The sequence below is a fragment of the Manis javanica genome, chromosome 17 (assembly GCF_040802235.1).
Source record: "Manis javanica isolate MJ-LG chromosome 17, MJ_LKY, whole genome shotgun sequence".
Classification (NCBI taxonomy): Eukaryota; Metazoa; Chordata; class Mammalia; order Pholidota; family Manidae; genus Manis; species Manis javanica.
Window position 1 is genome coordinate 37894323 of NC_133172.1, and position 18160 is coordinate 37912482.

General features: G+C 51.2%; 2 protein-coding genes across 2 annotated transcripts; both read left to right on the forward strand.

Annotated features, from left to right (window-relative positions):
- Window positions 1-3359: 3359 nt before the first annotated feature.
- LOC140847073 (metallothionein-2-like) lies at window positions 3360-5685 on the forward strand. The gene is made up of 3 exons (XM_073226038.1): window positions 3360-4065; window positions 4714-4779; window positions 5453-5685. The coding sequence occupies exons 1-3, from the start codon at window positions 4038-4040 to the stop codon at window positions 5542-5544; spliced, it is 186 nt and encodes a 61-aa protein (XP_073082139.1). The 5' UTR covers window positions 3360-4037; the 3' UTR covers window positions 5545-5685.
- Window positions 5686-9047: 3362 nt separating this feature from the next.
- Window positions 9048-11001, forward strand: LOC140847072 (metallothionein-2). The gene is made up of 3 exons (XM_073226037.1): window positions 9048-9463; window positions 10030-10095; window positions 10771-11001. The coding sequence occupies exons 1-3, from the start codon at window positions 9436-9438 to the stop codon at window positions 10860-10862; spliced, it is 186 nt and encodes a 61-aa protein (XP_073082138.1). The 5' UTR covers window positions 9048-9435; the 3' UTR covers window positions 10863-11001.
- Window positions 11002-18160: the final 7159 nt, after the last annotated feature.

Here is an 18160-nt window from a genome sequence, read left to right on the forward strand (position 1 = left end):
GCGTCGGGCAAGTGCAGCTGCTGTGCCTGACATGGGGGAGAGCCTGCTCCCCATGTGGAAAGAGCAGCATGTAGAAGCCTGTATTGTAATCAAATTTTTAGTACACCACCAATCTGTGTTCTACAGTACAGTTTGTATGACATAGTGAATCATAATAGTCGTTGTGTGACTATTTTGGTCCTGTATTCCTTTTGTGCCTTAGAATTAAGGGTGTTCAAGCCCTCAGGGCTGGGGTCGGGTGATTGGACTGGAAATGTGTAGACATCTGGGTTCTTCATACAAATACTAGTCTCTAAGAAACCCTTATAAGGGGGAGAACATATACAACCTCTCAGGGACTCCCTTTCATTATCTGGGGATCACTGCCAAAGTTCACTCCTCCGTGATGTGAGGGTTAAAAAGTATTCAGAGGGAATGCGATTCAAGCACTTTGCCACTCCCACCGTTTGACTTCTACAGAGGGCTTTCTTACAAAGTTCTGTGAAAACACTGCTTTTATTTTCTAATACAGATATAAAATAAAATGAGTAATTAAGGAAAGATTCAAAAGACTACAGTAACGTGAACCCTATTTTCTGATTCAACACTTTACTTTAACTACGTAGGGAACAAGTAAAATAAGCAAAATAAAAGAGTTACAAATTGCAGTTTGTTTACCAATGAACACTGGAAACAATTCACAAATATCCTGGTGTGTGGACCACAGAGGAACTTTGAGTAGAATAGCCCTGACAGCCCCAGAGGGAACCAGAATCTGTCTTGCCCCACCCAGTGCCCCTGACCAGAGCCCACTCTCCCGGGCTCCCCGCTGTGACCGGGCTCAGAAAGTCTGCAAGGTCCTCCTGAGCTCAGCCTGAAAACTGCCCCTCCTTCCTCACCGGGCCTCCGCGACTTCAGCAGCAAACGGACTAGGGATTTGGAGGCAAGTGCCCAGGAACTCCGCAGCCAGCAGGCAGGGTAGCTGTGCCTCGGTTCCCCATGAAGTGCTTCGGGTCTGCCAGGGGCAGGGTGATGGTCCCATTCTGCAGTTGGGAGGGCGTGGTGCTGCTTCTTAGGCAGGAGTGACTTGTAACTCAAGCCAGTGGTTACTACCCCTGCCTCCATGTGGAGGCACTTGCTGCTTGATGTTCCAAGAGAGAGGCGAGTACCGTGGCCTCGGATCAGGATCACGCTCACCCGCAGGTGAGCTGCGTGTGGGGCAGAAGACGGAAAGTCAGAAGGCAGCCCGAATCACATGCATGGGTTTCCCACACACATCCCGGTACACAGCACACCCTGCCCCAACCAAGTGGTACGGCCTGGCAAGTCACTCAGCCTCCCTGAGCCTGCGTTTCCCCTTTGGGAGGAAGGAGATTATAGCATTAGGTGGGAGTAAATGAGAAAGTGGCTCAACTCCTGGCCAGGGCTTCCTATGCAGTGTCCGTTAGGATCTCTCTCTGTTCACACTTACTTTCTCGAGACAGGATCCTTGAGGTTCACAAGAGCTCCGGGAGAAAGGCTGTTGATATGGAAACGTGACTCTGGGCTGTGGGTTAAGGACGGAATTGAAAATTCATCTGGCAGCCAAAGAGAGGGTGACTGTGCCGCAGGAGTCCCTGGGCACCAGAGGCTGCCACAGCATTTGGACTGACACCAAGGCCCTTACCAGCCTCCTCAACGTCATCTGGTCTCCCTGTGCCCCAGAGACTGAGACCTCAAACAGGAAGAGACTGGAGTAATTACGCCAATGTCCACAGAGGGTCCGCCACCAGCACAATGTCACACTGCTCAGAAATAAAGGTATGGAAGAACCCAGGCTACAGTTGTCCCCAGAGCCTGGCCGCAGCTGGTGCATCATGGTGTCAGCGGATGCTACACTGGACGTATCACAGTTCTAAGCTGGAGGGTCCCTTGGGGGTGGAGACACGTGTTGTCCTTGGCTCAGAGGTGGGAAACCAGCCACAGAGGTCACAGCGCTACGCTGAGGGAGCTGACGGCTGGCTCACCTGCTGGCTCACGGCCCTACCCGCTGCTGCCTCTGTGTCCTCATCTTTCACATGCAGTCGTGACATAGGGTGACTGGTGAGGGCCAGGTGTTGCCGTCAGCCTACCAGAGTGCGATTCCACTTGTGTCACTCAGAGCAGGGTGACATTTAGTGGCTTCCCCTCTGCACTGTGAAACGGGCAATATGAAAGCATTTTCCTCATGGAAATGATAGAGGTAAAACTGGTAAAGAACATAGAAAGCTGCCTGGCATTGGGCGAGTGGCCTATGAATATCAGCCATGTCTTTATTAGCATTTTTCTGGGGTAAAATGTAAATGAGGGATGTTCTTTACCCCAGACAAATACAGCAGGCCTGGGGACCCTGTTTTTGTGTTCTGTGTCATCTTCATGACCCTGAGAGGACGTGACCTCTGGTCCAGACAGCGTCACTCTCTTCCCACACAACCGGCATCGGATCGGCCCCAGGATATAAAGTCATGAAGCAAGGCTCTGTTCCTCATTTCAGACAGTGAGAGATGCTCGCCAGTGTTCTGCCACCTACACCCTATTTGACTTAACACTGTAATTCGAAGGGATTCATAGTGTTGTCGATGTTTTCCTATGGAGGGCAAGCTCTGATCACTAATGAATATGAACATCCACCTCATTCTAGATGCAGAAGATGGCCAAATAATGGCATTATAGTATGTATGTTTCACTCAGGAGTCCCCTAAACACTGCTCCATGCTTGAACAGACTGTTTGCACTCCATTCAATGGTTTCAAGCAGTGTAGGAGGGCCCTGCACACCCTTGGGCCCCAGGCAGGCTTCTTGGACCTTGTGTTTCCCCTTTGGGAGGAAGGAGGCAGGGAGGCTGACTGGATTCCAGCATGTACAACTCCCTGGCTAGGTGCCCCGGGGAAAGTGATTTTAGACGCCTTGAGTTGCAATTGGCCCTTAGTAAAAGGAGCCACCAAATAATAGCCCCATTCCCTTTTAGGGACTTGTGACAGTACACACATAGAAAGTGGTTATAACAGGGCCTGACAGGCACATAGAAAATGCTGTGGCTATAACCGACAGGAATGTTGAAAGGGAAATGGGCACGTTCCTTGCTCTGTTCTGGAAGGCAGATCTCCCTCGCCTCTAAGAAGAGAGCCCCTTTGGCGGTGTCCCACGCTTTGGGAGAGCCCTGGAGTGGAGTGAGGGTGCGCTGGCCAGCTGTGGGCAGCGCTAGAGAGTTTGATGGTAAGAAGCACCGACTATGCTATCCTGCCCATATATACACATATATATATACACACACATATATATATATATATACATATAAATCCGTTCTTTCGTGGAGAACGCAGAGGAGGGTGCAGAGAATGTGTATGGGCCCTAGCTGCGGTGTACGAGTTTTCCAAAGCACCATGTGGTGACAGGGAGAAGCAGTGCAGTGGCAGGCAAAGGTCCTGTTCGCCGCCCGTCCCCTGCACAGATCTGTCGGGTGGCTAGGCACGCCCGCGCTGTCCGCCCGCAGGCAGGGTGCTGAGCGCGAGGCTGGGCGTGCACACGGACTCCGGGAAAAGACGAACCTGACGACCACGGTGCCGGGCCGGGGGAGGGGAAGGGAAGTCCGCGAGGACCCAGAGGCCGAGTTCTCCGGACACCCGGAAACAGGGGAGGCGACCAACGTCGGGCGGGCAGTGGGCAGGAGCGGTGGGCAGGGGGAGGGCGGGCAGCGGGCAGGGACAGCGAGTGCCCTCGGCGCACAGCCCCTCGGGGAGAGCGGGCGCCAACGGGCAGACGGCGCGGTGCCTACCCAGAGGAGGCGCCCCGGGGGAATCGTGCTCCCGGCCCGGCAGGCTGCGCACAGCCCGGCCCAGGAGGCTGCGAGCGGTGTGGCCTCCTCGGAGCGGGGCGCAAAGCAGGGGGCGGGTCCTTTGCGCCCGGACCGCCTATTCCGCTTCTAAAGCCAGCGCGGGCGCCCAGCTGCGGCACGCGCCCCTCCAGCCCAGGTGTCGCTGCCCCTTTACCACTTGCTTGGACCTCCCGCCTCACCTCGCCTCAGCTCTCCTTGGCTCGAAATGGACCCCAATTGCTCCTGTCCCAGTGGTAAGAGGCCCCCCCGCTTGGAACAGTGCGATGCCCCTTTCCCAGGTCCAAGACAGAGAACATCCTTTGGTTAGAGCAGGAAGTATTTGATGCTGGAGCCGAGGCAGATTCCTGCACTTGGCCGGTCTTGGGCCCTCTCCCTGCTCAAGCAGCCTCATCAGCCCTGAGAGCGTTTGCATCCCCGCAGGCCTCCCATTTCAGAGGCGAGAGGCCACAGGCCAGAGGCCCAGGACTGTCTTCTCGATATCGCCCAGGTGGTCCATGGGGCTGCTGCTCCACACCCAGTGCTCTGTGCAGGCCTTGGGCTGCCTGTGCTTGGCAGGAGGCTGAGAATATTGCCTGGGCTCCGGACACAGGCTCTGACTCTGGCCAGACCCAGTCTTCCAGATATGGCTTGGAGCCTGGGACGATTGCTATGTGGCAAACACAAGGGACAGCAAGGGTCTGTGTGGGTGAGGGCAGAGAAGGTGAGAGGTTAGGGCAGAGAAGGTGAGAGGTTAGCAGTCCCCCTGTGGTACGGGACAGGAGCTCCCAGAGCTGGGCCCTCACTGCACAGAGGCAGCTGGTTGCTCAGAGCATTTGTGCACCAACTGCTGAGGCTCCTGTCTCACACTCACTGCTTCCTGCCTGGCTTTCTCTTCCTGGCAGGTGGCTCCTGCACCTGTGCTGGCTCCTGCAAATGCAAAGAGTGCAGATGCACCTCCTGCAAGAAGAGTGAGTATGGGGGCTTCTTCTACAATCTTGGAGTTGAGTAATCGAAGGAACCCAGAGCTCAGCAGGCAGGAGCAGACCAATGACCCAGTTTCCTGGCATCCCCATCACCGCAACTGATTCAGGATCAGAGCTGGAAAAACCTTAGCAATGGCTCATTGCAGCCTGTCCTTATACAACAGGGAACCTGGGGAACAGCAGGTTTTTGCCAGTCAAGCACACACGTGGTAGAAGTAGTTCTCCTGCTTGCAATGCAGCTTTCTTAATCACCTCAGCTACGGAAGCACTTTATGGGTGTGAGCTAGTGTCCACGTGTGGTGTCCCTATCCTGGTGCAGCCTTTCCTGTAGAGGCTGCACAGAGCTTCCCTGGTCCTCTGGGATCTGCTCTCGCAAGGGTTTGTCCCCTGTCTGGTCTTGAGGGCCTTCAGTGTATGCTTCTGGGGGACAGAGGCTGGCCTTCTAGCTCTCCCTGAGGCCCTGTCACTGTCTCTGCACAATCTCTTCCCTGTCCTGGATTCCAAAGGTGCAGGGTGGCTTTTCCTAGTGGGTAGGACCCAGGTGTCTTGGGACAGAGCAAGGCCCTGTGGCGCTGGGAGTAGAGTGTGTGCCACAGGTGCATTGGGAAGGGAGGTCCCAGGTAATGTGCTCTGATTCTCATTCTCCTTTCTTCCTCAGGCTGCTGTTCCTGCTGCCCCGTGGGCTGTTCCAAGTGTGCCCAGGGCTGCATCTGCAAAGGGGCGTCGGGCAAGTGCAGCTGCTGTGCCTGACATGGGGGAGAGCCTGCTCCCCACGTCGAAAGAGCAGCATTTAGAAGCCTGTATTGTAATAATATTTTCGTACACCACCAACCTGTGTTCTACATTACAGTTTGTATGAAATTGTGAATCATAAAATCATTGTTGACTATATTTTCATCCTTTATTCCTTTGTGTGCCTTAGAAAAAGGGTCTTTATGCCCTCAGGGCTGGGGTCGGGTGATTGTACTGGAAATGTGTATACATCTGGGTTCTGCATACAAATACTTGTCTCTTACAAACCGTTATAAGGGTTCAGAACATATACAACTTCTAGGGGTCTCCCTTTCATTATCTGGGGATCCCTGCCAAACTTCAGTTCTCAGTGATTTGAGGGTTTAAAACTATTCAAGTGGGGATGGAGTCCAATACCCCAGCACTACCACCATCTTGTTTTCCTTCTACACAGGGTTTACTTCTAAAACACTGCTTAAAAACCAGTTTTTATTTTTTAATACAGATTTAAAGTTGGGTAAAATAAAATGAATTACTAAGGAAAAAATTTAAAGGATACAATATGTAAAACCTATTTTTCCATTCAACACATTTCATTAACCATGTAAGGAAGAAATAGGAAAAATGAAAGAATTACAAACTACACAATTGTTCAACAATGAGCCCTGGATAAAATTCACAGTGTGGAGCCCTCACATACCAGAGGGAACCACGGGTCTTGCCTAGTCCAGTGCCCCAGACCGGAGCCCACTCTCCCCGGGCTCCCTGCTGTGACCAGGCTCAGAATGTCTGCAAGGTCCTCCTGAGCTCAGGCTGAAAGCTGCCCCTCCTTAACCCAGGCCTTGGCAATTTAAGCAGCCAAGTGACTTGGTATTTTGAGGGACTTGCCCACTATTAACCAGCAAGTGGAAGGGTGGCTGAGCATTAGATCCAGATGAAGTGTTTAGTGTCTGCCTGGCACAGGCTCATGGCAGATTCTGTAGTTTGTAGTGTGTGGTGGTGCTTCTTAGACAGGAGTGACTTGTCACTCATGCCAATGATTTGTCCCACTGGCTATTTGTGGAAGGAAGTGCTATTTGATGTTAAAGCAAAAAGCAAAAAGAGTCCTGAGTTCCAGTAGTAAGGGCCATTATTGCAGGCAGGTGTCCTGTGGGAAGCTGGGAAGGTGGCTGCGTGTGCAGAGTGAATGGGGTTTGATTTTGGGCAGCCCTGATTCACAGCCCACTGTGCTACCTCCTCCTTGCCCACGTGGGCAAGTAGTTGATATTCGGGGAGACTCCCTTTCCTTATGTGTATAATGGGGATTATATCTCAATGTTGTAGCTTAAATGAGATAATGGCCTGGCTCCTAACTAGGATTTAATAAACAGTGGCCATTATGATCACTATGTCCATACTGACATTCATGGAGACAGGATCCCTTTAGCTTCCAACAAGCTCCTGGAGAAATGCTCACTGGTTTGGAAGTATTTCTGTGGGTTGGAGGCTAAAGATGAGATTCAGTGCCAGGCAGAATGTGGATGATCTGAAATAAGCCCTGGGGACAAGACACGGCCACAGCATTTCGACAGGCATAAAAGCCTTTCCCACCCTTCATGTCATTTGAACTTCTCAGGAACCAGTGAGAGTGAACAAGCAGCAGCAGGAGTGCTTCTGCCAACATCCAGAGAGATTAAGCAACCTGCCCAAGGTCACACAGCTTGTAGTCAGAGATCTGAACCTATAATGCAAATGCAGCTGCTCTCACCCTGGGCCACAGCCTGTTGATCGTGATGTCACTGAATGCTAAAATCTGCCTCTCATTATTCAGAGCTGGAAGGCTCCTTTGAGAAAGTCTAGTTGTGCTCCTGCTTTTAGAGATGGGAAAACTGAAGCCCAGAGAGGTCAAACCTATGCAGAAGGATGTGACCACCAGCTCAGTGCTCTTCCCACTGCCGCCTCTGTGCCACATGTTCAGTGTCACTGCTTTCCATGTGTCATCACAGTGTAGGATGGTAGGTGAGGGCAAGGTGCTGCAGACAGCCTGCATGAGTGCAATCCCACCTGTGTCACTTACAGGTGTGTCATGTAAGCTCTCTGTGGCTCAATCTTTTCCACTATAATAAGGGCAAAATAACAGCATCTAGTTCTTAGGATTAAACCATTTAAAATTCATGCAAAGAACTTAGAATAGTGCCTGGCACACAGTAATGTATAGTATCAGCTATTATTTTATTAATATCATTCATAGCATAGGAGATATCATTCTACTTCCAAAGAAATAAGCCAAGCCTGGTTGCTTAGGTGTGTATCTTGTTTTATCTTCATCAGTCACATGCGCACATGACCAGTTGCCCAGAGAGGGTTATTCCTACAAAAGAGGGATCAGCACTAAAGAGATAAAGCCATGAGTGAGACAGTCTGTGTCCTCGTAGCGGATATAGAAGGATGGCTGCCATTTCTGTTGCCCCCCTCCACTAGTAATTTTATTTCACATTGCCTTATAAACGACATATTTTTTCTTAACTATATATATTTGCAGTACAGAGTCGTTAGCACTATGGAAAATGAGAATTGGTTTGCATCCAGACACAGAAGGCAGACACAAAAGCATGTGTATATTCCTTTCGTATCACTTTCGTCACTCCCAGGATTGAGCCCAATGCAGTAGAGACGGGCTGCAGACATTCCTCTGGGCCAAAGGGAAGTTTTATCATTGACTTTTTCTTTCTTTTGGGATGTGGCTGGAATAAGACCCAGGGCACTGCTTTCCAGCCCTGGGACCCTGGGGTGGTTAGGTAAACTCCTGTGTTGTACACAGGTTTGCCTTTGGGGAACCAGCTCATCAGCAATATTTTCCCTAAAGGTTGTTAGTGTTCACAGAGTGAAAGTGATTCATCAAAGCCTGGCACAGTCTGAATGTTATGTAATTGTCAGGAATACTACAAGGGAAATAATCACCTTTCTGGCTTTGCTATTTAATGCCTATTAATAGGTCTGCCTATCACCTAAAATGATCCCTTCTCTGGTGGATGGGGGGCACTCCATGCTTTGGGAACCTCCACTTGCAGTAGGGTAGACTGGCTGGGCTGCAGAAAGCCCTGGAAGTTTAGGCAAAGGAACACCTAGACAAATGTGCCTATACATCCCTTTTGTCCTGGAGGATGGAAGGAAGGAGGGAAGGGAGGCAAAGGCCTGTGTTCCCCTAGGTACTGTGTACAGGAAAAACGCGGCAGGAGGACTGTAGTGGGGTCCAGGACAGGCAATTCTGGGCGGGGATGGGGAAGGCGAGTGGGGAGTGAAGGTCACCTACCGCTGGTGTTTGCACCCAACTCCCTGGCCCTGGCCAAGCCAGGGTCGTGAGCCCGAGGCTGGGATTGCACACGAGGTGGAATTGCCCACGAAACTGGGATTGCGCAGGAGGCTGGGATTGCACACGGACTCGGAAAAGGACGAACCCGAGACCGACGGTGCGGGGCCGGAGGTGGGTAAGACCTCGAGGACTGAGGCGGTAACATCCCGGACACTCGGGAACACGGGGTGGCTGCCAACGTCGGCAGAACTGAACGGCGGGCAGGGGGGTTGGGACACGGCGTGCGGTCCGCGCACAGCCCCTCCTTGGGAGCGGGCGCCAAAGGGCAGCGCGCGCTGTGCGCACAGAGCCCAGGTGTCCTCGGGGACCGTGCGCCCGGCCCGGCAGGGTATTCACAGCCCTGCCAAGGTCGCTGCGGGCCGCACGGCCTCCGCGGGGCGGTGCGCAAGGCCGGAAGGCGATGTGGGGGGTGGGGGCCTCTGCGCCCGGACCGCCTCCTCCGCCTATAAAGCGAGCGGGGGCGCTTGCTCGGCAACAGAACGCGCTCCGCCAGCCCAGGTGCCGCAGCCGGTTTGCCACCCGCTTGGACCTCCCGTCTCACCTCAGCTCGCCTCCAAATGGACCCCAACTGCTCCTGCTCCACTGGTAAGAGGCCCCTGGCTCGGAGCCGTACGATGCCCCTTTCCCAGGCGCAGGTCAGTGTACCTGGGTTAGAGTAGAGAATGTTCTGAGCTGGCGCTGAAGCAGACTCCTGGAGTTTGCCCAGTGCTTTCTTCTTAGGCAGCTTCTGAGAACATTTCCAGACCTCCACTTGCGTCTCTTTTAGCGTCGAGGGTCCTGAGACTTGAGGCTGTACTTCAAAGGTCACACACAAGGTTGGTTGGTCAGGAGATGCTGGACTGGGACCCAGAGCTGCTCTGGTAGCTGCCAGGAGCTGTTGGCAGTTGGAGACATTGCCTTTTCAGGGTTCAGGGCATAAGGCCATGGCCCTCAGCCCTGCTCTGCCTGAGCTGGGTGTGGAGCAAAATCAGGAGGCACCCTACTTTTACCAGCACTAGAAGAGAGAAGGTGGGGCTTCTATTTACCCTGTGTGGGATAGGAGCTTCTAAACTGGGACCTGACAGCGGCGGCTGCAAGGAGTGTTTGTTGACTGACTCCTCAATCTCCTGTCTCACACTCATGCTCCCTGCTTGTCCTTCTCTTCCTTGTAGATGGCTCCTGCACCTGTGCTGGCTCCTGCAAATGCAAAGAGTGCAGATGCACCTCCTGCAAGAAGAGTGAGTATGGGGGCTTCTTCTAGAATCTTGGAGTTGAGTAATAGGAGGAACCCAGAGCTCAGCAGGCAGGAGCAGACCAATGACCCAGTTTTCTGGCATCCCCTTCACCGCAACTGATTCAGGATCAGAGCTGGAACAACCTTAGCAGTGGCTCATTGCAGCCTGTCCTTATACAACAGGGAAACTGGGGTATAGCAGGTTTTTGCCAGTCAAGCATACACCTGGTAGAAGTAGTTCTCCTGCCTGCAATGCAGCTTTCTTAATCACCTCAGCTACGGAAGCACTTTATGGGTGTGAGCTAGTGTCCATGTGTGGTGTCCCTAACCTGGTGCAGCCTTTCCTGTAGAGGCTGCACAGAGCTTCCCTGGTCCTCTGGGAGCTGCTCTCGCAAGGGTTTGTCCCCTGTCTGATCTTGAGGACCTTCATTTGTATGTTTCTGGGGGACGGAGTCTGGCCTTCCAGCTCTCCCTGAGGCCCTGTCACTGTCTCTGCACGATCTCTGCCCTGTCCTGGACTCCAAAGGTGCAGGGTGGCTTTTCCTAGTGGGTAGGACCCAGGTGTCTTGGGACAGAGCACGGCCCTGTGGGGCTGGGGGCAGAGTGGGTGCCGCGCATGCTTTGGGAAGGGAGGGCCCAGGTAATGTGCTCTCACTTCTCACTCTCCTTTCTTCCCCAGGCTGCTGTTCCTGCTGCCCCGTGGGCTGTTCCAAGTGTGCCCAGGGCTGTATCTGCAAAGGGGCGTCAGACAAGTGCAGCTGCTGTGCCTGACATGGGGGAGAGCCTGCTCCCCATGTGGACAGAGCAGGGTTTACAAACCTGCGTATATTTTTTCATAGTACACTGAACGAATTACTACACTCTTTTTTCTATGGAATATTTGAATGACAATAAACTCATCTACACTCTTCTAGGTCCAGTACCTGTGGTGTGTTGGGAATATGGTATTGGTTGTAGTTGGGCTGCAGGGGAACCTGTGTTGGTGGAAGATGGCGGAGTGGGGGTGGAATCGGACTTCCTGCCATCTGGCCTGGCATTTGTTCTCTACAACCTATGACAGAGCAATTCCTCTACCACCTTCTAGAGAGAACTGACTGGTCCCTGCCCTTATTGTGCTTCTATGTCATGGCCTATATTCACTCAATAGCCACCTATGGTGCACCTACTATATACACAGGCATTAGGTTCTCAGTGACAAGGTTATATGCAGACTGCTGGGGGGAGGGAGTTACCAGATAGAAGAAACATAGTGGCTGTGGAGGAGAATGCTTAAGGATGGTGACCTTTGCACTGAGATCTGACAGCTACATTCCTGTCAGAGGTGACACCTTGAGCAAAGGCACTACAGTGGGGAAGAGCTTGGTTTGCTCAGGGAATAGAAGGCCAGTGTGTCTGGGAGCGTGTGAGGGGAATACTCCAAGCTCACTTTGGAGAGGGGAGAGCAGAGACCGTATGTTTCATTCATCTGAATGAGCCCAGACTGGTCGCACAGCTGAATCACTTGGAGAAGTGGAAAGAGGACCACACCATGGTCCTACTCCTCATTTCTGATTTCTTAGGTCTAAAATGGGCTGGGGAACCTATATTTTAAATAAGTATCTAAGGTTGCAACCCGCTGAGTTGGTTACACTGAGTCATTTAGTGAAATGAAATAGGCATCTGCCAGGAAATACTCCCTCTTCAGTTGGTATTTGAAGTCAATGCCCCCAACATGTGGCTGACTCTACTGGGGGCCAGGGGGACCTGAGGATACCTGGCTCCTGTCTGTGCAGGGAGAGGTGGGCAGGCCTTGCCACACAGGATGTGGTGAGCTTCTCTGTAGAGACCAAATCCAGCTGAGGGCAGTCCTCACCTCCACGGGGGCTCACACTACAGAAACACCACTGCAGTGTGGGCAGGCCAGTGCCCCAGCTGCTGTTTCCTGGTGACAGAGCCTAGCACCTGAGTGGGCCTGTGATGTGGCACTGCCCTGTTTAGTGAAAGTTCCTGGTGCCAGAGTCATAAATCTGCCCAGTTGTTTTTCTTTCACAACTGCCAAAACCTCTCTGGGGCAAGGTACAGAGTGTTCTCACACGGTCTGACAAACAATCCCCCAGCTTGTAGCTTTTTCTTTTCCCAGTCATGAACTAACATCCCAGCTCCACACCCCAGCTCCATGCCCCCAAGGGTGGGCAAGGCATGCCCATTAGGGACATCTGCTGGGGAGATTTTAACAGATTTTTTAAACATTTAATAAGGCTGTATCAGAATGCCTTGTTTAGTTCTGAAAGTTAACACCTTGCTGAACTGGTAAAGTAGTTAAGTGTGTCAGTTGTGGAGCCAGATGCTTGGCTAGCACTGTAACTCCACTACCTAGGCAGTTGGTGTGGCCTGTCTGTGCCTTATATTTCTCATTTGTAAAGTGAAGGCAGTTTAGTGCCTGCACTGTAGGATTGTTATGAGATTAAATGTGTCCAGAACAGTCCTGGGCATATAACAAGTGTTCAGTAAGTGGTACTTCCCTTGGGGCCAGGCACGGTATCTGACAACCAGTAGGGGATCCATAAATGCTCTCTACCGGATTCAGAGAGCACTTACTGGACCCCTACTGTATGCAAACCGTTGTGCTGGACACAGAGAGGATGCTAATATATGAATAAGATCCAATCCTTTTGTTGGAGGAGATCTTATTCAAATCCCTGTCAAATTCTGGGAGCGTTTATCACTTCAAGAAACAGTTCCTGAGCGGGGGCAGAGAGTGACAGAGTCTGAACATTCTGCCTTCAGGGAAAGGCCCTGACTTGAATAGCTAAGACGGTGTGCAAGGCTTGGGAGGAGAAGTCTGAACAGGAGGCCAGGAGAAAACTCAATTTATTTATTTATTCATTCATTCATTCACTCATTTGCATGGTCACTTCTAGGCCAGAACTGTTTGGAGAATTGGTGGGTGGGCTTGACAAGCAGGGGTCTGACTCTTCCTGTGGAGGGAGGAGGCTGGCATGATACTGCTGCCCAATGCAGATGCCTAGTATTCAATGAAGGCAAACCGGGCCAATCAGATCTCCTCCCCTGAGAAGTGTAAATTCAAGGTGCAGGTGGTGGGAACACAAGGTAACTAAGAGCTGTAATGGGAGCTACGTCATAGGAATAGTAGCGAATTCACCTAAATGGAAGCTATGAGGATAATTAGACCAAGCTACTTATTTGTTTTCTATGAGAACTGTTTTTCAGTCTTCCAGGGACCCAGACAGGCTGAACTCTGCTGAGAAGAGTCCCAGTGACCCTTTACCTCCCTTTGAATTCTGAAAGCCAGCCCTGTATTGGCTAGGGCCCCTTGAATGAAAGCAACAGAAAGGAACTCTAGCTAAATGGGTAAAATCAAAATTCACTGGAAGGGTATTGAGGACCTATGGAAGTGACCAGAAGGATGGAGAACAAAGGCCCAGAAAATGGGCAGGAGCCGTGGGGAGGTCAACAGGTCATGTCCCAGGAGCAGCTTGTCGGGCTGCTGCAGCTGGCACAGCCCTCACCACTTACTTCTGCTGTCCCCGAATGCCATCACTGCCACTGGCCCCGGCTCCTGCCACTGAATTCTGGAGTGTCCATGAAGCTCTTCCTCCCTTGCCCAAGGCCCCATGTTCCAGGAGGTCCAGCTGGCTGAAGGTGGGGAGGAGGACTCTCTGGCCACCTAGGGATTCCCCAGGGGGAGGCAGGAGCCCGCATACACTCTGGATTCACCCTGTGGGGTTTCCTTCTATGTCAGTAAGTTCCCAGCTGGAAACCAGTCGGTCATTTGGGAGAGTTTAATAAAGGGCTTTTAAATATATACGTAAACAAAGGAGTTGAAAGGATTAAGAAAAATAAATCAGAAATGTGGAGACTCTCAGGCTTGTAGCAGTGTCACCATTGGCAGGTCCAGGCCTGAAGGACCCCAGGAAGGGGCTGTCACTGGACCCCAGAGAGAACAGCTATAGCTGCAGGCTTCGTAGCTGCGGGAGAGGAAGCCCCAACAGGAGCTGCGGCCTTCACGTCAACACCCAGCCTTGCAAGAAAATAGCCTGGGGAATACAGTCCATGACCGGCTGTCTTCCCTTTCCCATGTCTGCCAGTGCTCCCATTGGCTGAACCAACCAGATGCTGCTGGGTTCATATACAGCTCCCACCCACTTCCTGGCTCCTTGAGGGGAAGGTGGGGAGTGGATATGGAAAATACCAGCCCAGGCTGCAAATAAGGTGTGCCTCCATCAACAACGGCCGTTCATGTCTCTTCCTTGCACTCTGGAAAATTGAATTAAAGTAAGGATGACTTAATCTCACTGAGTTGAAGGTGGGTCAGGTGCAGAAAAACTGGCAGAAGCCTGCAAGAGGAGTTGGGGGGAGTGGGTGAGGCGTAGTGCGGGCACTGGAGGGCTCTCAGAGCCCTGCCTGCAGGTGTGACCAGGCGAGGCTGCTCAGAGCCCCAGGTGAAGAAGGAGGGAGGAGGAACGGAATCACACACCGTTGTCTGCATGAGACACTCACCTGGCCCCACCCGTGGCATGGCAGTGCACACTGAGCTACCCTTTCAGAGCGTTCCCTTCCCTGAGGCCTGTCCTGGCTGGCTGGACACACGCACCTCCCACCAGGGGGCAAAGCCAGGCTCCTTCCAGGACCCTTGCCTCTTCCGTGGTGACCTTTCTCCCTCCCTCCTCAGACTCTTCTACCTAGGAGGGAGGGGAGGTTGGGGTGTATTGTAAAGGTTGGTTTGCATCAAGGCTGTCAATGGGGACTTCTTGGGGGCCCTCCTGAACCTGAGCCTCTGCCTGTACAGATTTTGAGATTCTTCAACCCTCAGGGGAGGAGGCTGAGGCAAGGCTGAAAGCTGGTGTTGTCATGGAGGCTTGGGTAATATGAAGGACTTTTTGGAGTAACCCCCAGGGAGTCCAGAGGTTGTATCGAAAAGCTGGAGAATGGGATCTGAGCCACGTTACCAGCCACACTGGCCTGCATCATTGCCATTGCTGCAGGTGGGGGTACAGCCATATGCACACTGCCTAGACTCTGTTTCATCTCTAAGACACCTCCCTGCACCCACACAGCCAGGCTAAGCCAGAGCCTCTAGCAGCAATTCAGTGATTTGGAGTCACCCCAGCTGGGAAGGTTTGCCAGCTTCATGTGTCCTTCAGAGAGAAAGGGCAATGCTTTACACAGAGAAGCGACCCTCAGGGATGCATTTGGGCATGTGATGGGCACTGGTTGAGTTTGGGTATCTGACATCCATTCCCCCACTTCCTTTTGGTGAACTCCCCACTGTGCATGGCCTTGGAGGAAAGGGAGACCAGGAGGCCAGCTAAAAGATAGAGGTCCAGATATTTGTTTTCCAGGGAACCTCAGACAATTGGATGTTCCCCTTTTGGAATACAAACATGAGCAAGAATGAATTCCAAGGTCCTTCATCACATGCCCTGATCAGATTCTGTGAACCCTGAAACCAGGCCTGTGGATCCTGTGTCCCAACCCTATGGCATTTCCTTAGCTCCTGTCCCCTTTCCAAGCCTGGTCCTGCAAGTCCAGGGCTCTCCCCAGCCACACACCTACCCCCACCCCCCAAACTTGGACCCTTCTAGCAAACGATGCTTAGCCTAATTCTTTTCCTAGTAGCTCACAAGTCTGGGGAAGATGTTGGCGGAGCAAGTTGGCTTCCTCTGTGACATCACAGGATCACCTCCTGTGCCCAAGATACCCAGACTCCCAGGGCCTGAGACTCTGAAGGCAGAATGGATCCTGGCACCTGGATATCACTTCTCATCCTGGGCCATGTTCTTTCTTGCTTGGACCTGCCAGACATGCCCATGGGTGAGGCCTTCTCTGGGCAGGTAGGCATTTCCTTTGGGGCCTCCCACTCTTAAGCCTGGGAAACTTACTTTCCTGGCAGAAGATTTAAAGTTTGTACTGGTCAGATGAGGCTTCTCATATCCCTATGGCTCACATGGTCCTGGGTCCCTGGTACAGTTGAAAAAACCAAGGCAAAATCCCCACAGAGAAGCTCCCCTGGAGGGAAGTGCCCCAAGGGTATATGCACAACCATCCTCCGTCTCCCTGCCTCCCCTTACAGCAGGCCCTGCACAGTGTGGGCACTAGCCTCTCCTGGAGGAGAGGACAATATAAGAAAAGGCTAGGAGGTGGGAAAAGAGTCTTGTCTGATCATTTCCCAGGTAATGAGGAGCCATAAAGGGTTAAGAAACAAGGAAACAGTGGGGTTGGGGCTGTCATTTATTCATTCCTGGGTACTTCCTCTGTGCTGGGTCTGTGACAAAGATTGATTAGTAATGATGAGGAAGACAGTCTTTGCCCTGTAGGGGTCCTCAGTCCGTGGTGTGAGTGTGGGAAAAGTCACATATGCAAATAAATTCAATATAGGGCGATAGAAGGCAGTGTGGCACCAAGCGGACTCCTACCTCTTCCCGCCACTCCACTGCCACCGAAGTCCTCCCGGGACCCACAGGGCCTGCGGACACACATCTCTCGGTCCATAGGATGTTTACATTATATTGGGAATCTCATTGTGCCTTTAATTTGCATTGTCTTGATCACCAATGACGAACATCTCTTCCTATGTTTATTGCCATATATGTTTCTTTTTCTGAAAAAGTCCTTGTCTACAGCTTGTGCTCATTAGAAAAAAATTAACTGAAGTCCATACTTACTCAGATCTCCTTTATTTTTACCTAAAATCCTTTTTCTGTTCTAGGAAAGGTTCCACACTGCCTCTGGTCATCAAGTCCCTTTAGGCCCCTCTTGGCTGGGAAAGTTTTTCAGACTTTCCCTATTCTTGATGACCTTGATGGTTTTGAGGAGTGCTGGTCAGATGTTTTGCAGGATGCGCCTCTATGGCATCTGTCTTATGTTTTCCTCATGATTAGACGAGGATTCTGGGTTCTTGGAAGACCACAGAGCGTCTCGTCATACCATCGTATCAGGAGCACAATACTGTCAACAGGACTAATCACTGCTGATGTTGACCTTGAGCACCGGGCCGAGGCAGTGTTTCTGAGGTGTCACCCCTGTAAGGTTACTCTTTTTTCCCGTTTCCAAGCCTTCCTCTTAGAAAGGAAGTCACTTTGCACTTCCACACTTGAGGAATAAGAAGTCATGCTCAAGAGTGAGTATCTTCATAAATTATTTGGAATTCTTCTACATATTTGTTTCTTCTCTACTTATTTGTTTCTTCAACTATATTAGCATGGATTCGTGGTTATTTATTTTATACTTTGGGTTATAATCCAATACTACTTTATTTTTTTGGTTCAAATTGTTCCAACTTTGGCCACGGGGAGCTCTTTCAGTTGGCCCCCCACCCCGGTCCAGTCGCCCTACCCCTATTGTGGGTTTCTTTCTCCTGTCTATATTTCTTCCTTTCTCTATTCCTCCTTCCCTCCTTCCCTCCCTCCTTCCTTCCTTCCTATCACGCCATTACCTTCTGCTTCTGACTATTTTTCTATGGGTTATCCATACCCTGCTGCATATTGCATTATGGGAATTTATTACATACCCTTAAAATTCATCCTTTGTCTGACCAAGTCTTTTGATGAGCAAAAAGTTCTTACTTTAAGGAATTCAAATTTATCAAATTTTATTATATAATCAGTTCTTTTGCGGCTTTTCCAGGAAATCTTTTGCCACTCTAAAGTCTAAAAGATATTTGAATACCTAAAAATATCTAAAATACATTTTACAAAGTTTTGTTTTTGAATTGAAGTCCTTCATCCATCTGGCATGAATTTTATATATAGTGTGGAGATAAGGATCCAATTTCATCTTTTTCCTGGTGAGTAATAACATCCGTTCTTTTTGGTTCTTTCTTTCCCCCACTGGTTTGGTTTGCCATACCTCTTATATATCGAAGTTCCACAGATGTGTTAGTCCATTTCCGAGCTCTGTTTCCTGAAGCTCCATAGAATGTCCCGAAGTTCACTGGTGATAACTTCCCTTCTGCCCACGCCCTTACTCTCTCTGCCACGCTCTTCTTGAGAAAGGTCCTGGCTCTGGCTATCCCTGGCTCTTTGCTCTTCCATATACATTTTAGAATCATCTTATGAAAGCTCCATGGA